Source organism: Tinamus guttatus, unplaced genomic scaffold (genome assembly GCF_059628265.1).
Source record: "Tinamus guttatus ecotype Peru unplaced genomic scaffold, ASM5962826v1 Tinamus_guttatus_pri_ptg000301l, whole genome shotgun sequence".
NCBI lineage: Eukaryota > Metazoa > Chordata > Aves > Tinamiformes > Tinamidae > Tinamus > Tinamus guttatus.
Genome location: NW_028288835.1, coordinates 4,038,033 through 4,062,420, shown reverse-complemented (window position 1 = coordinate 4,062,420; position 24,388 = coordinate 4,038,033). Strand labels below are relative to the sequence as shown.

General features: G+C 37.0%; 1 protein-coding gene across 2 annotated transcripts; it reads right to left on the bottom strand.

The window, feature by feature from the left end:
- Positions 1 to 1,157: 1,157 nt before the first annotated feature.
- ANXA10 (annexin A10) lies at positions 1,158 to 23,326 on the bottom strand. Of its 2 annotated transcripts, none has more exons than XM_088528130.1 (12): positions 23,231 to 23,326; positions 17,043 to 17,127; positions 15,007 to 15,101; positions 13,005 to 13,118; positions 11,946 to 12,036; positions 11,577 to 11,656; positions 9,714 to 9,767; positions 9,489 to 9,582; positions 8,098 to 8,193; positions 4,338 to 4,396; positions 2,175 to 2,297; positions 1,158 to 1,381 (listed from the first exon to the last, which is right to left on the bottom strand). In XM_088528130.1, the coding sequence occupies exons 1-12, from the start codon at positions 23,246 to 23,248 to the stop codon at positions 1,313 to 1,315; spliced, it is 978 nt and encodes a 325-aa protein (XP_088384256.1). In that variant the 5' UTR covers positions 23,249 to 23,326; the 3' UTR covers positions 1,158 to 1,312. The 2 variants fall into 2 exon arrangements, with proteins under 2 accessions (XP_088384256.1, XP_088384257.1); XM_088528131.1 differs by having other exon boundaries at positions 17,043 to 17,124; positions 23,231 to 23,320.
- Positions 23,327 to 24,388: the final 1,062 nt, after the last annotated feature.

Here is a 24,388-nt window from a genome sequence, read left to right as displayed (position 1 = left end):
TTTGAAGTTTACTGTAAACCAGCACTTGGTGTTTGTAAAGAGCAGTGTACTGAAAACACACAGCTCTTCGCCAGCCCCAGGAAAGGACAGATGCAAAGAGCACAGCAGCCAGCATGTTACCGGCCTGTTCCGTGACCACACTCTTCAATCATTCTGAGCTCGTTACCCCAAGCCATGGTGCTTGTTGTACAAGTCAAATCTGTTAATCTGGAGCCGGTATAGCTCTAGGAAAAAAGGGTAGCTGTTTTAATGTAAAAATTGCTACATTTTCCTTACTTTAGAATCTAACTACACAAGAGACTGACAGGAGGTGCAAACAGGCTGTGTGCATAGACCAAGCTTCCTCTTGAGATAGTTATAGGGTGATGCTTTCTTTTTGGGAGGAGGCCTTATCAGGTTCTGCCACCTTTACACAAGCTGACTAGCAGGAAGCTACACTTAATTCAAGTAGAGGCTGTCGCAAAACTTTTTTTTTTTTTTTTTTTGCTAGGATTATGTTTTTAAACATTATTTAGGGCCAAAGTTAGACCTTAACTCGGGAAGTATATTAGAGGCATCCTAGAGATACCTGGGCATCATGTATGTCAGTATTCAATTAAAGCTTTACATTTACATGCAAATAATATTTTAAGGTTTAATGGTTTAGAATGGTGAATTTCTCAAAGCCACATACACTGTTTTATCTTCCAGTAATTTTCAGGGCACGACAGTAAAGCAGGAATGATTTGTGATAATAGTTTCTGTTTTTTTCCTTCAGTTTAAAACAAACATAAAGATAAATGCAATAAACAGATTAGATATGCATGTTAAATGGAAGAGAATATAAAACCACTCTTAGGTGAGTGCCCGTTAATAGACAGGGGCAGATGCTTATGATAGTAACTAAAATAATGCTGTCCAAGAGCATAAAAGATGAGGTGTGAGAAGTGTGGGGAAAAATAAGTTTTCTCTCTGATGGAGAAGAGTGTATGTTCTTCAAGAGGCTATCTTTACTATCTCATATATCGCACGTTCAAAGACAGAATAATAAACATACAAACGTATATTTGATTAAGTTACTTGTCGATTGTTTTACTAGTTTAATCATAGAAACAGACACGATTTAATCAGAAAAGACAGATGAAACAATGTTCCTGATTTTGTTTTTTTGTTTTATACATTCCTTTCCTACTTCAAGGAAGATTTAAAATTAGAAAATGCACAGGACTTTTTTCTTATAGTACAGGGATAGCTTACAGTTACAGATTTTCTATAGCTTCAATTTCTCCTTAAAATGGATTTGTATAGACTTCAGAATTTGTTGTTGTCTTGCTTAATATTCTTCAGCATCACCAGCACAGATGGCAAGTAGGGCACTCTCATAATGCCCAGAAGCAAAATGCTGCAAGAAAAACATATTTTTGAGACTTTTTTTTTCTTCATTTTCCCCTGTTTGTGTATGACAAGGATTAGGATACTGTGGTAAGGTTATGTAAAATATCTGCAGTATTTTCACATGGATTTTAGTTTGCAGCTATTTCATTTCATGTATCACAGTTATTGGTTGCTCAGGCACCTAGCAATGTTTTAGCTTTGAAAAGTTCGATAATACCTATTTAAACACTTCTCAAATTCAATCTCCTCAAAATAATTAGTTATTTCTGGAAGTCAGAATATAGCAACATAAAAAAAATGCTAAGTGCCCTATCAAGAATTCCTGTTATACAATTAAAAGTGCAAGGGTTTTGGCTGAAAATGCACTACAAGAGAAGTAGTTTTCCTGAAGGCTGACCATATTTTGATCTCAGTTTGACAATAAATGATATCAGGCTAAAGATGATGTTGTATAAAAGATGATGTTACCAATTAGTGCACAAACTACTCATGCAAAATATTCCCCAGCATACACTATGCTGCTCTGTTTATTTTTTCCTCATGCTACTGGGAGGCAGAAAATCATGTGGAATGACATGATTTGAGATGTGGGAGTTCAGTGAGTGAGTCGAGAATTCACATACTGAACTCAGCCCGAGGCACTTACTGAGATACAAGTTATGGACTATGACCATGATTATTTTTCTTTTCCCTTTTTAACCAAGTGATTGGATATTAACCCTCAGTAATTTTTGATAGCGATTGGCACAGTCTACACAGAGCCTGTGTGGAATACATGCAAATGTGTGGAAACAACTTACTTTAATATCATGAAAAAGTGATTTCCCATATCTCTCCTTGTATCGTTGTCTTATGGTCATCAAGTCAATTTCACTTCTAGCGATGAGAATCCTTATAACTGTTTTATTATGAAACCCAAAATCCTAAAAAGAAGAAAAGATGTGAAGAAACTTGATAGCTTGCTGTTTATGCTTATATTATTTTTATTAAACAACAAATTGAGGTCACCTATAATGTGGATCTGAAAAGACTCTAAGAACTCCCAGTTGTTATTCTACAGAGTTTTGGACAATAGAATTCATACTACTGACTGCACCATGCATCTGTGAGCTCATGCTTTGAAACTTTAGAAAGGAAAACAGTATGTTCTCCTGTCAATAGTTGCAGGCATTCATTTTTCTAGTTAGCTGTTGAGGATTTCTTGTGAGGACTGTATCCCCTCAAGCTATTCTGAAGCCAAAAATCTCTTTTACGCGGCTGCTACCCAGTTCGCATTCAGAGAGATTTTTACCCATTCTCTTAGAACCTACATAGCTTGTGCTCAACTATTACTGAAAGTTTCCAAATGAATCCATTTTCATATCATTATTGCATGGAAATGGTGACATCTAGTGGGCAATAACATTGATCAAAACAGATCTTGGGGGGAGACTGGTTACAAATTTGGCCTGTTTAAAGCCAAATGCATGATTTTATCAACTGGCTGTTTGTATTACAATACAGTCCTCCAAAAAGCAAGAAGTAAGAGATATTCAAAACATGCTCATGGATAAGTAAATCAAAATCTTTCTTACAAACCAATATGGATTCTTGTAAGTCACACACACTATGATTTCAAGCATTAGAATCCTGTATGGACTTAATTATATTGTACACGGAAGTATAAAAAACACTACTGGTATAATCTGTCCAAAAATAGATTGTAAAAATAGAAACAATATAAAATTCCCACCTTTGATTCAAAGACTAAGCATGCCATGTCTACTAAAATATTTTGTGAAAATAGTTAAAAATTAAAATAAAATGAGAATACTCATTCTGAAGCCTTCCTGCGTCACACACATCATCTGATTGCAATACAGGAAAAAAAAAGTCAATATGACATTTTTTTAAAATTAAAGCAAGGTTTTAACATGAAAATCAGTCTTGATGCAGGACCTTTGAGAACCATCTCTTTTCCAGAGAGCTGTCATTTCTTGAGGTAGTTTTGGCAAAGCTTTCTCATGTCAGGATGTGTCAGAATCCAATTTCAACCACAGAGGAAAACAACAACAACCACCACCCACCACACACCCTGCCTTTTCCTCTCTCACAAGGGGGTCTGCCTTGGTCCTTTGTTGCCACTTTGTTGCTGGGTTAGCTAAAACGTGTGACAGCAGCAGTGGCAGCATGTGCAAGAGGATACTGAGCCCCTGCTGAAGTGTTGCTGCTTAGTTTATGGAAAGGTTCTGACTTGAATCCTACCTTTGCCTTTCTGGATCTAAAATGTTACTTCTCATTTTACCTGTGGCTGATTTTATGGCTGTCTTCTATTCTGAAGCTTAAAAGATCATATTACATTTTTTTTTCATATAACATAGTGTCTTATTATTTTCACTAATGAATGAAAAGCAAAAGGAAGTATCAATAGTGACCTGTAGCTGTAGTCCTTTGCAACTACCTACATTTCTTCTTGACATTGATTAGGTTTAGTCTGTTAGCAGTTATACACCAAGACATGAGACTCTGAATATACACGTTAAGTCCCCCAAAAATCTGACCATATGTTCTAACTTATCATTTAATTAACAACAATACATTAAACAACAACAATTAATATTTATTAATCACCATTAATTTATTAATAAACAGTACTTAAATCTCTAGTGACAGAGCTGCATAGTAAGAACAGACTGTTGCAAAGTGCACACTGATTTCTGCACAGCAGGGGGAGATATAATCCATAGAAAATAAAGGTTTCGAATCTTAAAAAAATGATAAACTTTAAAGATTTAAGCTTTTTAGTTTTACACAATTTCAACTGTTGCAAACACACCACTACTTTTAAATTGATTTAGATACCAAAAGCATTAAAACAAACATCAAGACCCTAAAAATAAATGGTCTGATTTACATGCATTTGCTTAAAAAAACCCAAAAACATAAAAGCTACTTTTTAAGATATATGAAGAAAGAGTACTTACATGGATTGCATTGTAAAGCCTATAAGCAAAGTAGGAAGGCTTGTCCCGAACACAGAGGACTAGGAGAAAGAAGTTACAAGAGGAAAATAAGATTATTTAAAACACACTTCTATTGGCTTTGGGCTCTGAAATATAAAGCTGGGTGGCACTTCCTGTGATTCACCTTCAAGTTATCCTACCAGTTTTCACAAACATGACTATATTTGTCAGGTACAAAGAGGGTGACTACAAAGGTCGACTCTGTTTGTCAGATACTTTTTTGGGTACTCGCAACTATTCCACAGAAGGGCTTATTAAATTATAATGAATATGTTCATGTGACATCACTGAAGAAATACTACCATTTTTTTAATAAATGGAAAATGAAGGCACATAAACCTTTTTTTTTTTGTATACCACACAAGTTCTGAAAATTCTGCCAATGATTTAAACATGAGGGATCAGTTGCAATGCACTTGCCATTGATCGCACAGGAAGGCCGTTACCAAGTAATCAATATTAGCACTCATAATTCAGTGCTGCATATATACATTTTTAGATTTGCACAAACATGGAACAGTATTTCTATACAAATATTATTTTCTACATCAATCATCAATCAATTATCCCCCAAATTTGTCATCACACAATATAGGTAAGTGAAGGGAGGGGGAAGGAAATGCATGAGATACCATTCCAGATACTGTGGAGGCTTGTTCAAAGACAATAGTACCTTGTTAGCAGATAGTTAACCACAAGGGTGTCAGTCTTTGCAGCAGATGGGGGACAGAGCCGAGAAAGACGAGGACTGAGGAACACCTCCCCCTGCCTTGTGTGCGACGTGTCTTGCCAGAAGAAAAGAAACAAAGCCAGACAACCGCGCAGGTGGCCAGATGCTGATTGGTTGTGCGCTTTGCAACACTTGTGTTAAGAAAGTATAAAAAGAAGTCGGTTTGGAAATAAAGTTGTCTCACTCTGCACCCCAGACTGAGTCCGTTTCTTCACAAGGTGCAACAAATGGCGCCCAACGTGGGGCTCGAAGACTAGCTGTCTCTCCGGTTGCACCGCCCAGCTGAACTCCCGGGAATCACGCTGAAAGGAAGCGTAAGGATCAAGCTGAAAGGAAGCTTACTTTGTGTGCACACTAAAAGCCTCTTGAAAGGAAAGAGGTAAGCGGCTGGGAACTATGGGTTCATACCTAATGAAGGAACAAAAGGACGATTTAGAAGCTTCTCCTAAAAACTTGAAACCGCAAAGAAAAAAATTAGGTGAAGAAGAGCTGCAAAAGGTTCTTGCATGGGCTTCTAAAGACGATCCTTCGGTGAATAGTAAGAATGTTTTTAATCTGGAAAGATGGGACCAAATTGGGGTCCGACTGTGGGATAGTGCCACGCGCGGTGATAAGGCTGCTGCTAACCTGTTGCCACAATGGCGAGTTGTACTCGAAATATTGAAATCTCATAGTGGGTTGCAGTCGAACATAAATGACGGGATCGGGGCCCCTGCCATCCCCTCCGCGCCTCCTTTACCTCAATCGTGTCCTGATGAGAATCAGAAAAGAAAACGTGCTGCAAAAGCCTTTGCGGTACTGCCACCTGATGAACAGGACGATGATCCTTTTGGTCCGGGTCCTATTGACCCTGGAAAGGAGCCAGACCTATACCCCCCGGATCCTCACGATAAATGGGCCTCAGTAAAACGAGGAGCAAAACAGGCGGGGGATGTGGGCATGCTGAAAGCCTTTCCCGTTATCTGTGCACCAGACCAGAATCCGCGTTGGGAAGGTTTGTCGTATAATCTTATTAAGGACGTGCGACGTACGGTGACAGATCATGGCCTTGGCGCACCATATACCACCCACCTTATACAATCTCTTTGTGATTCTTCGGTTTTTACTCCCCATGATTTTAAAACTTTGTTTCGCCTCATTATGACTGATATGCAATACACGATGTGGGAATCGAAAATGAGAGAGCTTGCTCGAGCTCAGGGGGAGGAAAACCAGCGGCTGTCGAAAAAAGGTCCTTTACGGGCTGTTACTGTGGACGTGCTAATGGGGGAGGGCGATCACAGTGCTACAACAGCACAAGCAGAAATCCCCCCTGAGGGCTTGCAACAAGTTAAGGCACTTGCTCTCCGCGCCCTTAAGGCCGTTCCGGAGAGTGGTAAACAAAGACAACCTTTTGTTAGCATAAGACAAGATGCGAATGAGCCATATATGAAGTTTTTGGATCGGCTTAAGGAGGCTCTGGAGAAACAAATTGATAATGAACAAGCACGAAGCTACATTTTTAAGCAACTAGCAGTTGAGAATGCTAACCCCGATTGCCAGAGAGTTTTGCGGCCACTAAAGGATCCTACTATTGATGACATGCTAAAAGCATGTATTAATGTCGGTACCAAACAGTATGAATATTCACTGATGGCCGAAACATTTGCAACAATGTCTATGAAAAAGCCATGTTTTGCTTGTGGCCAATTTGGGCATATTCGTAAATACTGTCCAAAAACGCAAGCAAACAAAGGAGCGCCTGGACTATGTCCGCGCTGCCACAAAGGACAACACTATGCTAATCAGTGTCGATCAAAATTTGATAAGGAAGGTCGACCGCTAGCCCCTTCGGGAAACTTCAAGCGGAGCGCGGCAAGGGGTCGCGCCATGACGGCAAATCACCCCTCGGAGTGGCTCCCACCGGGAAGCAGCCGCCGCTTGTGCACCAGCACAAGCGGCAGCTCCGGGGTGGACCTGGCCACCACAATAGAAGTGTTAATTACTGATACATCTAGTTGTGCTAACTGGTGTCCACGGCCCCCTGGGGCGAGGAATGGCAGCACTGTTAATTGGGCGATCTTCAACCACGAGACAAGGGCTGTTTGTGTGTTACCTGGAGTTGTCAATGCAGATTTCATAGGAGAAATTAAGATAATGGTATGGACTCCGATACCACCCTGTACTGTGCCAATGGGAAGATATGGACGATATATTGATTGCTGCAGAGCAAAAGGAAACAGCAGAAGAGGCTCTGCATCAGATTACGCGAGCAGCATCAGCTGCAGGATTAAAAATTGCAGAAGATAAAGTACAGGAAAGTCCGCCTTGGCGATATTTAGGATGGAGAATTTCTGATCATCAAATTCGGCCACAATCATTGACCCTAAAGACAGACATAACGACTTTGAATGATCTTCAAAAACTTTTGGGAACTATTAATTGGATCCGTCCCTCCTTAGGGATTTCCACAGAAGATTATCTAGTTCAGTAAATCCGTTCGTAACCTGTCTAGTAGGACAGACTGTTGATGTTTGGCATATTTTGTTTATTGTTAGCATGCCTGCTTTGTTTCTTGTTATGTGTTTAAGGATAGATCATTTAATTAAGTCATGGCTGTTCAAACAAAAACAAATAAAGAAGGGTGAGATGTGGAGGCTTGTTCAAAGACAATAGTACCTTGTTAGCAGATAGTTAACCACAAGGGTGTCAGTCTTTGCAGCAGATGGGGGACAGAGCCGAGAAAGACGAGGACTGAGGAACACCTCCCCCTGCCTTGTGTGCGACGTGTCTTGCCAGAAGAAAAGAAACAAAGCCAGACAACCGCGCAGGTGGCCAGATGCTGATTGGTTGTGCGCTTTGCAACACTTGTGTTAAGAAAGTATAAAAAGAAGTCGGTTTGGAAATAAAGTTGTCTCACTCTGCACCCCAGACTGAGTCCGTTTCTTCACAAGGTGCAACAAGATACTTAGCAAGAGATTACTGCTAGTATAAATTAAAGTTTTATTTTACCTATTGCAACCAGTAGTTCTTGAAAGTATCCATCATAACATTCATTAATAGCATCTACTATGTCTTGCCCAGAGATATTTTGGAACTCCTGGAAATCTGGAAAGAAAAAAAAAACAACAAAAAAGCTTTCTTCATTCTTGTTCAGTGATAGTGATAAGCTTCCTCATTTCCTCCATCATTTTAACTACTGATTTTCTTCCCCCTCCTATGTATCTGTATGTGTTTCATTGCATTATCCCTCAGTTAAGGTAATCTAAATGAGTACCTTGAAACCTGTCTTTCTCCTACGCAGTCTCTCCAATATATAACAATTGAGTAACTTATGTCAAAGCCTCTGTTTCACCGACAGCTCTAATATTCTTTATCTAACTACCTCTGTTTACAGATCTTTAAAGAATTTCCTAACTTGAAGGCATCTTCCGTGTTCCCTCTTAGCTACAATTGGCCAAAGGTTCAAAAATTATGAGCAGCCATACTGACATTGTCCCCCATTAAACTTCTGCAGGATCCCATTTTATAGGCACAGGCACCAAATCTCTGCTACAAAGAGGGAACATAACCAAGTCTGTTATGCTACATCAATCCCACCACTACTAATCACACAGAAGTCATAAGAGTAATTATTTGTTGACTTGTGACAGTAATTCTGAAGCACTTTCGTAAATTGGCATAAGAAGTATACATGACTGCAGAATTATAAACTTGTCACCAAAACAGACTTTGTTTCCACTACAAAACAAAAGACTTTTCAAACTCTCCAAACAGGTATGTTTTCTGTTCTGCAGTGGAAGGAAAGTCATGGATATGTAATTATGTTGGACTACCTACCTTCAAATCAGAACAATCTAGTTACTCTTCTGTGTTCGTGTATGCTAATTACAGGAGAGCAGATGTGGACTTCAGAAATTTTCCCATCAAAAACTACTCTGAAACATCCATGGAAATGCCTCCTCATAGCAGTGTGTTTGACATACTAACATTTACAGAAAATACTACTCCCGCCTCCTCCGAGTAGTTTTCACCCGTAATAACGGGTAATTTAGGAGAAACGGAAAAATAGTTTAGATCTATCCACCTCATCCGGCTGCCTCTCTGTGTGCAGGCTCAGCACAGTCAGAGCCCACAGGCAGGGTCTCCTCTCTTTCACTAGGCACTGCCGAGTCAATGGGTTCTTCCTGGAGCTGCCTATCAGTATCAGGCAGGGTTCGATTTTGCACTACTTCCAAACTCCCCCTCACATCAGTGGGAGCTGAGAGCTCAAAGAATTCACACATGGATGCTTAAAGTTTCAGACTAATACTTTGCACACAGCTTCCTAGTACAGAATCCCCCTTTTTTTTTTTTTTTTTAAAGCAAGTCAGATTCTTCCTCTCTACTGCATGTTGGATTACCCATCCACAACTGCTGGTAACTCCTATTGCAGAGAATCATTTGGAGCATGTTTTTGTGTTCCCCTGTTTTCCGCTGACATGCTTCCCACAGGATCTAAAAGATCAGAAAAAGAGGAAAAAAAAAGCGAAGTCTTAAATCACATTTCAACATTTCTAATTGTTCTTTTTTCTTTCTTTTTTTTTTTTTTTTAAATATTTGAGAAACTAACTTATAGTAACATTTACCATTGCATCCTGAGCAGCTGCAGAAGGATCTGCAAATCCTTCCATTCTTGTTCCCTGGAAAAAAAGGAGAAAAAAAGATGCATTTTTTTCAACCATTTAGAAGATGAAGTTTTCTCTGCATGATGATACTTGTCATTTCTTGAGATATCAGAAATATATTTTTACTTTGGATCATTGTAATAATGAATTGAGTAAACAAATATATATAAAAAAACTAACATCATCATGATTTCCCCTAAACAGATGAACCCTGTAATGACAAGGGGTCTAATGAGACAAGAAAAGATGAGTAAGTTGGGTAAGTGGATAAATTGATCACATAAGTCATTGCTCTTTCTAATTCTATTTAAACTGAATTTTTATCTTACCCCCATAGTACTGTGGATTGCATACTGCAAACTGTGCTATAAATGCAATAAGTATTGCATATAAAATATAAATACCAAAAATATAAAAAAATGCAATAAATATTACATGCTGTAATATTTAACTATGATGGTAAAACAAGTATAAAACATCTGGCATTTATTTATTTTTTAATCAATATACTTATTATCAAAAGAATCTTTTCTCATCCTTTTTTTCTTCTGCCAAATTTGTAAGAGCAAACACATCAAATAATGGATCATCTGCTTGCATATAATCATCATGTAAAATTAAGATTCAAGACTGGGAAATTTCAATACATATACCACAGAAGAATAATTCTAGTTTTGCCCCATATTTAATAGCTTTTTAGTTGCGCAAAACAAGCTAATATGATTTAGTAAACATATTATGATCCAAATTATGTGTTTTTAGAAAAGAAAAACAAAAAAAACTTTTACAATTACTTTTTGATCATAATTGCCTTGTAAGGACAAAAAAGAACCTGAGGTGCAGAACTCTTATCATTGTCAAACAGCATGAGTTGACAGTGCTTCAAGCATTTTGCTTTACTTTAGAACCTAGAATCATTTTACCATAATAGTGAAAGAGAGGATAAAACCTATGCATTGCCTATCAACTCTTGGAATGACTGATTTGTAGCTCTTTCTTGGTAAATATGCTAATTTGCATTTTAATTAAATTGAAAGAATTTCACACACAGAAAAAGGAATTCCAAACAACAAGATGAATTTACTTCAAGGAAATTATACTGCAATGGCTGCATAAAGTTACATATATGAGACAAAAAGACAGAAGAACAATAAACAGTAATTTACATGGGTCAAATGCCTACTCGTCTTGGTAGTAGTTAACAGCAAGTACTCTTGGTACAGTTTCAATTGAGAATCCCACAATATGTAAACTTTCTTAAATTCCAGAGAAGAATCATATTTTAGTTAATAGCCATAAAAAACGGGAATAAACATAATCTGTGTCAGGTTATATGCTAGCTGAATACAATATACAAAAATGTTTTGCAGCAGTTATACACCTGTGCTATCAGTCACAGGAATTAACCCAAACCAAAGCAATGGAAATCTGCACTGAAGTCTAAACTGAACTGAGTCTTATATTTTTATGGTAGATAAAATAGAGCTTTAAAACTGAGTATTTCATTTGTACATGAAAGAAATGAAAGTCTTTCCTCTTTTGAAAAGAAAGAGACAGGGTCAGCGGTTGAATATCCAGAGGCTTATTCAATCCAACAGTCAGTTAGCTTTGCCTCTTGTTGAAAGCTAAAGTCAAGCAAAAACAGGGGAAGGAACTGAAATTATTTTCCTCTTCTGCTCTTATTCCCTCCCTTCTCGTTCAAAAGTGCCACCTTACAGAACTATCTCCAGCCACGGTAACCTCTAAAATTTAAGACTACTTGAACAATATAAAAAGTTGCTTTGATTTTTTTTAAGAAATGTAGGTCGTACTATTTTATAGTACCTGAGCAAGGTTCAGAAGTGTATCTCTGAAGTGACCTGAAATCTCAGAATCAATGTCTTGTTGAAGATCATTATTATACTCTAGGTTAAAACAAAAATATGTCACTTGTAGCATAAATGTTCTGAATGAAGATTAACAAACAAAGAAATAAACAGGATGCAAATTCTTGCATGATGCTGACATTTGTCCATTTCTAACGTCATTACTCTGCAGTAACCTGTGCAGGTTTTGTATGGACCTAATCATGTTGATGTCAGAGTTTTGAGAAGTCTTCATTTGTAGTTCCCTCTTTTCATCCATGCTAATACAACCTCACCACAAGTAATGTAACAGTTATTGCACATGTGTAAAAATAAATAAATGAATTACGCATTAAGTAGGCTTCTTTAATCTGGTAGATCTCCATATTTGACCTTGAGGCCAGTATATCAATTAGACATTTTTCTTCCACGTCTACTCCCTGTATAAAAACAAGTAAAGATGTTACTAGTAGAAATCATGACTTTCAGAATACAGTGTATTCATCAAAATGCATACTGTTGATGAGTATTTTAAGTTGGACAGAGTGGAAAAATGTGACACTCAGCCCAAGTCTGTAAACTCTGACACGTGTTCTTCACTTTAGCTATATGAGTACCTATGAAGATAGAAAACCCTAAAGAAGTTAGAATTTGTGCCAAATACAGGAAAAATACGATTTTTCCCAATCCAATCAGTAATGTTAATGAAAGCCATACTTCTGAGCTACCAGTGATATTTCACAATCTTATTATTCATATGTTTATGAAACAATGTGTTATTCTAAAGAAGAATCAGTGTCCTCAGAGGTGAGGTCATCAATGAAAAAAATCGGGTTGCTGCTGCCTCACTACCCCGCCGATTACCCACCCAGATGAAAGATGGGAACCTCCAGGCAGAAGACTGAACAATTAATTGCGTGGATGGAAGTTGCAGTCTCAAAAATCAAGCCAAATTTTTGCAGCTCCTGGAGATAAGGCAGGAACAGTGTAGAGAAGACCTGCTCAGTTTGCTTTTTTCTACCAACACTGTTAATGCTCACCTGTGAGCATTCCTTATCAGTATTTAACACCACTTTCAATTGAACTTTGTTAATAACCACATAAAGCCTTGCGGGATGAGCGCCTTGCACTTCCCTGTATAAATATTTCTTCAGCTACCAGGTTTACTGGTTTACAGGTGCTAAATCACCTGCATTTTTTTTTCTTTTATTTACATAATTGAGATCTTATCTATACTCTTTTAACATACCAGTGAATATCCTCCATACAGCTCTGTATTTGTCATATCCTGGTATACATCCTTACCGCAGAGTATCAACCATTTCCATGTCAAATAAATCAGACTAACATATGTTAAGTGAAACAGTCAGTCACTGTGACTCTATGCAATTTGGAATTAGACAGTTACCTTTAAGGCATGCCAGAGCTCATGAGCATCATAGGAAGCAGGTGGATACATCAGGCCAACCATGACTTCTTTGAAGTGGTGAGAGAGATTCTCTTTTAGGTCTGTTATTAAATCCTTAAAAGAGCCAGTTGGGGAGGAGGAAGATGACAAAAAAGCACAGTCAGGATTATTTCAACAGGAACACTTTTGGCTAAAATAAGCAACATTAATCTCATCTTTAAGCAGTGCCTATTCCTTCTAATAATAGGAGTGAGATGACGACACCAAGTAAACTACATAGGCTTGCTGGGTTTTACTATCTACCAGTCATCTAATTAAGACTTTGAAACACTATCTACTATTATCTAATTAAGACTTTTGAGATCTGAGTACCAGGGCAGAGCATCTGTAATTTCCATTGACATAATCCCCAGGTGAATCTGTGGGAACTAAGTATATTTGGAAATCAAATCCTATAAAGTACAGGAGACTTATTGTGCTTTTTCTCACTGTTATTCACTAGTTTAAAAAAAAAAAAAAAGTCATCCACATTGCTCCCAATACATAAAAATATCTGCTTTGGATTACAGGAAGGTTAAGTGCTTCAAATTATGCATTATATTTAAATGGAATCTGCTATTTTTCACAGATCCTGGATTAATAAAAAGCACCTTCCCTCTCCCATGCATGTGCCTTAGTAATCACTTGCCCAGTAGTTGTATGAGTAAAGGACCACCCAGTAAAAGCTGAGAGTTTCCCTGCCCACACTAACCCATTAGAATCCTTCAAAACATTAGGAATGCCAAAGGCTTCTTAGTTAAACTATCGTTTTATACCTCGTATGTCTTTCTCGAGCAGCTGTCAGACAGGTTCTGACTTAAGTCCAACTTTAAAGCAATCCCAGAAACAGTTCATTTTAACTCTAAATTGCATCTTGACACACCTATACTTTGGTTTTGAATATATATCTAGATACAATTAAATTAGTAGCTGGAAGAGCAAGGAGGGAAGAGACATGCAGATTAAAAAAATAAATTTATGATGGAGAAACAATATGCAGTTTTCACTGAATGCATATCAGATGCATTTGACATGGAATATAAATTAATTCATTAAGGCTTTCCACTTCTGACAACATGCCTGTGGGAAAACGGATACATAATATAAATGGATACTAATTAAAAATTACCCTGCAATCAGAACTAGGAAAAGTGAAATACTGAGAAAGAAAAAAGACAATTCTAAGTTGACTGTATCTGCTATGAGAAGTCCTTGACAGCTAATTGCTAGAAGGAATCTTAAAGCTTGTATATGTATATATGAATTATTCAGGCAATTAATGGTGGTCTTTTAAATCTGATTGAAAAGAATCTGATTGAAAGGTACATTCCATACAATAGCCACTGTGCTTGTTCATTTTGTCAAACATAAAGTGAAACAAAACCATAAATTTATGTAGCTCAGACAAGTATTACGCTTGGTGTATGGACCAAGGAGTGTATGCTTTGAGGTCTGAGAAAGTCAGTGCTTGAGATGAGAACGTAAATCAGTGAGAGAATAAAATTACAACTACACTTTACAGCAGAATTTCTATACTTGCTGGGATGGTGTTTTTGCTAATATGAAATATTCTTTTATGACATATTCCAAAGACTTAAAGAAAGTAATACAGGCCAGCCCCCTCCCCAAAAAAAATGTAAGAAGAAATATGACTTTCTAAAGATTCTTGCTAGATCAACAAAAGAGCTGAGCGAACATCACAGAAAAAAAAGTTCCATGTGCCTATTCCTTCCTTTTCCTGTTTGTGTAGCCAATGAATTTAAGTTCTACTACTATATAAATGACAACTTGAAACTTTTAGAGGTATCGACAGTTATATGAGCAAAGTTGGGTCCCCATCTGCCGGTTGACAAGCAGCTGTCTGCCAGCCTTTTGCTTTCACTGCCTGACCTGAGAGAAAATCCAACCACAAAAAACACAGGGGAGATAGAAGCAATGAAAATACAAAACGGCCCCATCGTACCCTGCCGTACATGTCTCTGTAAGCCTCTGCAATCATAACACGTTGTGAATTGCAACGCTGTGTTAGGACATCAATCAACACATCTTTTTCACAACCTGGAAAGGAAACAGGACACTGTCTAAATCAATAAATTACTGTTGTTTATATTTGTGGTTGTTCACATTTTGTTCAAGAACATTAACCACATTTCTTGTGAACAATCAAAAAAAATCAACAGATCAATATCCTACTGGTATTTACCAACATCAATTAGATTTACCATGCTTACATACCTTTCAGTTGCTGGTATAATACCAGCAAATAGACAAGAAATGTGTATTATCATTACTGTTTCTCTCAAGGAAAAAGAACTTGAAAGCATCACTAAATCAGATAATGGCTTTCAGCAAATCAGAACTAGACATACCAGTAGAACTTGTACCTCAGCCTGAAAGCTCATACATGTATGTCCCATTGAGGTTGATTATATTGTCATTTCAGAACTAGGGATGTCTTTTAAGGGGATGACAATTTACAGTGAGAGTATTTGCTGAAAAACTGAACGACATATTTGCAGAGGAACTGTACAAGATAAAAATATTATTTTAGTTAAAAATTTAAAAACAATTTGCATCTATTTTATTGGAAATTATCCATGATCTGCTAATGGCCAGAGCTTTCTTCTATGCCTCTATAATCTCTGTGATTGCTTTTCAATAGTGGATTTAGCTCTCTCTTTTCTGAATGACATAACCACCATCGCAGAAGTTTTTCAGCTCTGCTCCAATTTCACAACAGTTCGATTAATTTCAAAACTCACAAAATTGGTATATTATTGAAAGTCTGTGCATAAAGGTTTTAGTTCCTGGAAAATAATTATTGCTAGGATTCTGTACATCTTATATAGTCCATAACTAAAAAAGGATTCGGAAAATTATTTTAACATTCTGTAATATCACTGATTCTGTAATATCACTGCAATCAGTGGGATAACTGATGTGACTGAACCTCATCACAAGGGTGTCGTGTGCACAAGGGTGTTTGTAAATACTTTTAATACTTGTAAATACTATGGAGACTTGCATCCCTCTGAAGCTGAAGTTTGCATTTTGCAGATTGTCTTGAAATTAAAATTTCTTTTCAATATGCTTTTATGGGTAATCAACAGTAAGGCTAATGCACTTCTCCTTTTAGTATTAAGGAAGAGAATCCTCTCCACTGACATCTTAGTAGCATCCTATTAAGAGGCACTGTTTCAGGTCTAGCAAAATGGTTAAGTAGATCCGTAGCCAATTTAATCAAAAAAGGTATTTTACATGGCTCTGGATCAATAATCGCCCTTCCTAGTGTTTAATTTGACATTAAGTCGGAAACCTCACATGATTCCATTAAAGAATCTGAATGAAAAGAAGGCAAGATTTGGTGCTGCAAGGCTCTGTGAGAAGCCCAAGAGGTATAAAAATTCCAGTATACACAACAATCCTAACATGATGAAAATGTTTCAGATAACCAGAAATAATCAATATTCTGACTCAGCAATACCAAAAATATTCATCAGAAAAACACAAAAATGGGAACAGAGAAAAATGCTTTGGTGAACAAATACATTTTTTGGTCTATATGCTGAAAGCAAGAGTTGATCCTGAGGGAAAGACAATCAATACTTTTTAAGTTTCTACTCCATTTATTTCTATTTCTTGGTGACTGATATTTTAAAAGTCATAATAGTCTCAGGTAATAGCTAACTACTGAAGTGACAATTTAAAACCTTTCCTTTATTGGTCACAGTAATGACATAACAAAATTCTAACTGCCTCTAATTTTTAAATGAAAATGCTCATTGCTATAAGCATCAGCATAAGCTTTAATCAATCCTCCCTGAGTTCCTGTAAGCGCAATTCATCACTTATCTGGAATCACTAGTTAATCTTTTTGTGATATCTTGAAGAATCAGTAGAAACGTGGCGATATTTTTAATATTAGGAGCTCTTACTTTGCTTAATGCCTGCTATTGCAGAGAGAAAAGATGTGCTGAAAGTACCAGTCACGATACTCACTAATTCCTTGTAGGGCTCCTCCTAGCAACTGAGCATCCATAACAGGGTTAAAATTTGGAGCAGGAAAAATTGTTCCCTGTATCTGCTAAAGGAAAAAAAAAGCCTTTAATTAAGGTGTTTTACATCTTTATTGTTGCATATATACCTGCTGAAAATTAACAATCATAAGATTAAGCAGTCTTCACTCTATAGCGAAGAGAATACGAAGTTTTCAATTCAAGAAACAGAAACCAATCTTGGTAAACACAGAGAAGGCAGAGCATATTTGGGGAAGTTGTGCCTCATATGAGTTGGACCTGGAAAAAAGTTGAAATGTTAACACTAATCAATATATTTTTCTGCTTCCAGACTCTACATCTCAGTATGCAAAACTGTATTCCAAAACGAGTTGCTACACAGCGTTCGCTCATCGACGTGTGCCTGGGAGATGCAAAGCTAGCAAGTGTCAATGTCCTCAGAGGGGCCAGAACAGCAGTTTAGTTCCATGTGCTGTTATTTCCCTGCATTCGTTTGCAATGGAGACAGCACAGCCAACTTGGAATGTATGGTCAGTTCCATATTTTTTTCTCCAAGTTCTGAAAAGCAGAGAGAAATTAATAATACGATCTCATGACTTTTCTTCTATATATTCTGAGATGGTCACTATACAGATACATTAAGTCACTTCCCCATTAAAATTTTATTTCTGACAGTTTATTTTAAAAGTACATTTTTTCCAAACATCCAGCAGAGGGTTCATGATCATGAAGACTCATGTGAAATTCATCTGAAAGAAAAAAAAATTACCTTATGTAAAGAGAAATAAACCTTTAAACACCCTCCAGTGGACGAAACATTCAACAGCGTTCTGAATAATTCAAGTAACAACTCCTCATCAATCACGATGAATTATTAGAAAAGCCATAACATTGGTATCATCACCAAATGCCAACAGCTTTAAGACACAAATCACATTACATTAACTCCTGAAGATTAGTCTAAAATATTTTTCAGGACCAGAGAGCACATCATAAATCACAGTGAATAAAAACCTGCAGAATCACTACAGCTTCCTTTTAAGGACAGGAAACACAAGGCACTGTGGGTCGTCATCACAGTGGAAAGAAAAAAACTGTCCTTTTATTAGAAGCCATGCTAGACAGGAACGAGGCAAAGAAAAGAATTAAGAATTAGTTAGGTGCCTAACCAGGGTGGTCACAACCCTCAACAAAAATCAACACGCTGCAAGTTACTAGCCCGCTATGGCCAAAAAAAAAAAAAAAAAAAAAAAAAAGGAAAGATTAAAAGGTGGGGGAGGGGGCTAGGATTGAACCAATAATCTTCCCATTTCTTAAGGGCTGAATATTTGATATTTGAAATTGTTACTATTTAAATGTAGGTTAATTCAGCACTTCTAGGTTATAATTTATAATACTAAAAATTAAATTCTAGCCTTTAATCTGCAGACTGAATGAGTTTCTTTGATCTGTAAAAAAAAAAGACTCTTTCAAGTAAAACTTTTCTCGTCATTACTCTAACATGAATTTAGCTTTAATCTGCTAAAATTGCCTTATGAGTAAACTTTTAGAGAAAGAAAATCTACTACAATACCTGTGCAATAATCTTGCACATCCTTAGTGCATTAAGCTATTTTTAGACCCTCCACTAGGTTATATTAACGGATGAAGGAATATTTTCTTTTCTCAAAGGACAGCAGTCTTGGCCCATAGTGCTTCCTCTTATCCTTGTTTTAACATATACAAATATTTTTCTCTGTAAGAAGGGTTCCATTCTAAGCTTTTATTTATCATCAGCTACTGTAAGCTTATTTCTATAGTTTGAGGTAGTAACATCTCTCCAGACTGAGTTCACTGGAGCACAAAATAAATGATATAGGTACCGAAATCCAAGACTGTTAAAATCAGAAAGATGGCTAAACACAGGATTTTAGATTTAAGACTCATGTCCACAGAAATAGTGTTTCTCTTTGTCCTGTGCAACAGTCACATTGCATGGTAAAGCTAAGACTGTAACAGTTAAAGTTGTGTTGTCACTGCCTTGTCAGTGACAATTGCCCTTGGGCAACTGCCCTTGCCAAAGGCAAATCTGGTGTACTTTCACTAAACCTGATTTCACTAAATAAAAAGCTCAGACTTTCCCCCCGCCACAAAGTAAAACAAAATCACGATTCTGAAGTAATGGAAATGCTTCTGAAATTTAAGAGAACAAATGTTTTTGGAACATTTAACCTTTTTAAATACTAGGACTTCATCCAAATCTCATACCTAGTATTAGCAGAGCTCTTTTTGCTGACTTCAGGGAACTCCGGGTCCTCTCCTTAGGAGGCAAAAGCATGCAGGAGTGCCACCAGCACAGACCATTTTGCACAACCCTTCACCAAGGCAAGCAAGGATTGCTTATTGATAAAGCGAAGCAAGGTCAGGGGAGTCACCAAGATGTTCCAGGCACAGATGTTCCTGTGACATGAGGCTGAGGGACTCAGCCCAGAGAAGAGACAGCTTCAGGCTGGGGACCCAACAGCAGTCCTCCTAGTATGTACAGGGAGTGCACTGAGAACAAGGATGCAGGCTCTCTACTGAGGTGCGCAGCAGAAAGGGAAGCAACCATCGTAAACCTAAACGGGGGAGACCACTGGTACTGAGGTTTTTAATTTATTTATTTTTAAACTGTGAGGTTAATGGAGGGGAATTAGTTGCCCAAAGAGGTGTGGAATCTGTATCAGTTTAAGACCAGACTGAACAAAACTGTAACTGACTTGGTCCGCATTCAGCACTGACCTTGTGAGCAGGAGGCTGGTCTAGACAACCACCCACTATCCCTTCCACTCTGAAAGATTCCATAGCAATTATTCTCCAAAGCTAAAAAACTAACAGGAATTAGTCCATCGGCATTTTAAAAAAATAAGCAAGCAAATCAAGCCCCTATTGACTCAGGGACATGGGACAGAGTAATAAAGCAGCTTGTATTATACCCTCTGGGGTCAAATCTGAGGTGCACACCAGTTCCCATCACCTGTTTTGGTGTGACAGCTTTTGTGAGACAGGCACAGAGCTGACACATACCACAGAGCTGGGTTACACTGTACCTACCATGATATCTCAGTTGTCATATTGCTGAGAATCGTGCACATTATCAGAATGCAACTGTGAATTTCAGGAATCATTTACGTATTTTCATTTTCTGGAAGGCAGATTAGCAAAGGTATAAAAAGCACAGTGCCTGAAAGATTAGACTACCAGCAGCTGCAGACTTTGGTCCTTGTATAGAAGAGGAAGTCACTGTTTACGGACCTCAAGGGGAGCCTAATTATAATTTATGGAGGAGAGCTACAGCAAGGCAATTTGCTTTCACCAAACATAAAAATCACACAAAAAAATCCTCCCTTAAATAGCTCAAATGTCAAGATATCCTCTTCCATCACCAAAAAAAAAAAAAAACCAAAAACCCACACTAGATCTATTTCCACAGAAGTTGTCCAGCTAGACGCTTATACACAACTGTTGGCCTGCACATGCGCATTTAACACTTAAGAAACTGATTCCAAAGTAGATATGAAAATTGAACATGTTTGCATGGTGTTGGCTGAATAAGACAAAAGAAAGATTGGAAAGGGACTGTAAAATTTGTACCAAACCTGAATACTTGCACTGTACTTTTCCACACAAGTTACTTGTATTGAATTGTTTGCAGTCTTGGTCAGTGGCAGGAAAAAGTATCAGTAAGAGTAGCTTGGGCTACTTTTATCCAATTATGAGGTATAAAGTTTAGATGATTCAGTCTTGTGATGGAAAAAAGCAATCTACAGTATGAACAACCTTCTAATATTTGTTCAGTAAGTCATTCTGCTGATAACAAACAATCAAAGTCAGATTTCTCAGACTGAATGTTTCCAAGAAGGAATAGCTACTAAAATAAAATGCCTGCTTTAAAAACTGTATCACAATTAGTTTTGACTTACTTTCCTAGTTATATATGGCATACTTCACTGCAAAGTACATGCGACAGTAACAGAAGGGATACTTTTAAATATAATACATTCATTCTCTCTTCTGTATTCAGAGAAAGATGAGAGGTTTTAGATTAGATGTCTTATCTAATTTCTGGTAATTTTACCTCTATGTTCTGTGGGGAGCCATTTTGTGTATCTAACCTCTAAGAGTAAACCCGTATAATGTTGTTGAGTTTGCCAGAACTGCTGCTGTGGCCTTTTCTAAACTTCATTCCTAGCCTTGGTGGATTCCAGTCAAGTCTGGAATTCATGCCTGCTTGAGCTTTGAACCACCTCTTCCCATTCAGGGTCAACAGCTCTGCAGGCAAGTCTGCTTCACTGGTTGGGAAATGCTGAACTATTTCCTTGTTTTTCCTTTAATTTCTCTTCCTTTCACACCCTACAAATCATTAAAAACAGGAATAAAACCGAGCAGTGTACTCAACCTGAGAATTTCACCATACTTTTCCGGCTAATGCCCGTACTCAGATTTTGAGGTCTTTCAGATTGAGCTGCACCCCGTTGTCCACACTTGCCTGTCCCTCTTTTCCTTGCAAGAAGGAGAATTAAAGGGCTAACTGGTAGGCCCCTGCACATTTAGAAACACAAGGAATGCACAGAGGCACCATTTACTTCGTTGTTGTTCAGAAGATCAGAGTTAAGAACTTCAATTCCTTCTCAGGTAAGGATGCCCTTGAAGCTAAGACAAATAATCACATTTAAACAAGTCTGAAATACTAATGTAAATATCCCCTAGTCAAGAATTTCCATGTAGTCTATTAGATTTCTTTCATGATACATAAGTACCAGTTTTAATGACATAAAAGTGGGAAGTTCCCTCTACAAGCTACACTGTAATGCACTACAAGCAATATATAACAGTGATAAAGCATTAATTATTTAAAAAGATGGGTCTTGATAAATCCAACAAAGAAATGAAACTAAAGTTTCTGATGGGACTTCTTGCCCTGACTTAGTAATTAAATTGCTTTAATACATTAGTAGCATCTAACAGTAATTAAAAACATAATAAACGAAATATTCACTAATATGAAAATGGAAAATTCACTAATAACATAGTAATTAAATTCTATCAGTTTTGTCAGACTAACTCTTCTTACCTTGATTTAGTTATCAGAAATACATCAATAAAATAATAATTAAATGATAAAGGTAAAAAATTCATTTTCGGTTTTTAACTAGAACCAGATCTAGTAATGAAAGATCAAGTTTCATATCAAAAAACCAGCACCTAATTGAAACCTGTTCAATACCTATTTCAATAGAAAAAGAAAATACATACAATACAGTTTTCTATAAACAAACACTTTACTGGGAGGCTGGAACAATTAGTGCAATTAGACCTTAAAATAAACAAAAATGCTTCTCCCCTAGAAAATTCTGCTCTGATCTGTAAGTTAATTGTAAACGCACATGCAAAAAAAGCTTTAAGAACAATAAACCATTACTCTTACTAATTTTAAAGAACACAAATGTCCCCATTAAATTATGATTATCCGTATGCCAGGTGCAGAAAGCAATTTCAGTTTTGTTGTCAGAAAATAACTATAGTAGCTTCCAGAATGAGTTAGAACTGCAGTATGAAATGTTTGTTTTCATGAGGACACTAAAGGAAACATTCAATTAATTGCTATAAATTATTAGTTAGTAACAATCAATGCTTTTCCCCATTTCCTTAACGAAATAGCTTTGAAAAAAATGGCACTTTAGAATCTAAAGCACTGCCAGCAGAAAGAAATGTTTATGAATCCTGAAATTACACAGTTAATGAAATTACACAAGACACACATCAGGAACATACATGCCCACCAAGTTTGTAGCATTTATCAATATAATCTAAGCAACTCGGTTCTATTTTTAATACCATTTGGTGATGGTATATAATTTCATGTTTGTTACAGTTAGGTGGAATTTTAAGAAACTCAGAAACATGTAGAAGACTGTCTTAAATGGTCTAAAATCATGAAACTAGAACTGTTCATTTTGTGTCTTTTAACCTTTTTTTTAATAAATAAATAATTAAATAAATATTCCAATCCCATAACTAGACATAAATCAATGAAGTTAACTACACTTGACTAATTTCTTCTAATGGAGGAGAATGGCTCCCAACAAGCATGGCAGCTCAAGAGCAGAAAAGAATTTTTAAAGATTTCACAGAATAGATTATGGTACTTACGTAGTTGCCACAATACATTTTGACACAAGTCTCCAAGTTCTGTTGAGATCAAAATGAAAGTTCTCCTAGATGAGGCTAACAAGTCAACAAGTTAAATGTCTTTCACTCTATTTTAAAGATTTGAGAAAAACCATCCAATCAAGCTGATACTAAGTACATTACGCTCCAACAAAACAGTGAAGCAGGAATGGTACCTGGTACTGTATGTCCCCGGGTTTTACAGATGCACTGTATATTTAGTCATTAATCATATATGAATAAGAATGATTATTATGTAAGTAAACAGTCATTAGCACAACACCCTCAGTTCTACCGTGTTGATTTTTAGAATCAGAATTCAGCCTGTCAGAGAACAAAATGTTAACACACAGAAACTCCCTGTGTTAATGATTTACTTTCAGCATTGGATCTGGTCTAGTTCTTTTTCCTTCTCCTGAATCACTCAGGTCATCACTTATATTACAAAGTATTTTCCACCTGGAATGCAGAGAAACAGGCTCTAAAGAACTGATACGTTACCTACAGCAATGGTGACAGACCCTTGCAGCCTCAGTGGAACAGTGTGGATGAGGCTCTCCCTTGATGTTTTCACACAAGTTACAGTTTACAAGATACTGCAAAGAGATGAGCAAAAAAATCTAACATTGTTATGTTAAAGTTACGCGGAATCTGAAGCATTCTAGAGACTGCTAGCAAAATCATTTTATAGCTGCTACCGCTTTTTAAAGTTTCTGTTATATTCAAGCACTGAAAAATGTTTCCTCTCCCCTCCAAAAAAATCATTACTTTTAACTTCTCTAAAATAGATATATTGAAGCAGCCTGTATATTCTCTAGTAAAACTTTAATTGAAAGCATGGGCTATTGCTATTCTAATAGTAGAGAGGGTTTATTTTATTGAAATAGTCAGGTAAGAGTTTTAGACTTCTAGTTTTCTTGCTTTGGGTACCATATCAATCACATGCTTTGCAGCACTTAACTGGAAGTTGCAGGTGTCTTATAACAATTGATAAAGAGTTTGGAAAGAAGAAAAAATTCTTTCATATCCAATATCTCAGCAACAGTAACCATCAAGAACCATGTGCTGTTTGTAGGAACTCTGCAGTATTGATTTCATTACCAACTCTTGCATGTTACTGTGTACTATTCATAGGGATTA

What these genes read in the sequence shown, in the direction of transcription:
- ANXA10 (XM_088528130.1), bottom strand. An exon ending in AGCTCTGGCATGCCTTAAAG is followed by an intron (nt 12,037 to 13,004) that starts GTAACTGTCTAA and finishes GTTTTTATACAG; the next exon opens with GGAGTAGACGTGGAAGAAAA. An exon ending in CAGCTGCTCAGGATGCAATG is followed by an intron (nt 9,583 to 9,713) that starts GTAAATGTTACT and finishes CTGATCTTTTAG; the next exon opens with ATCCTGTGGGAAGCATGTCA.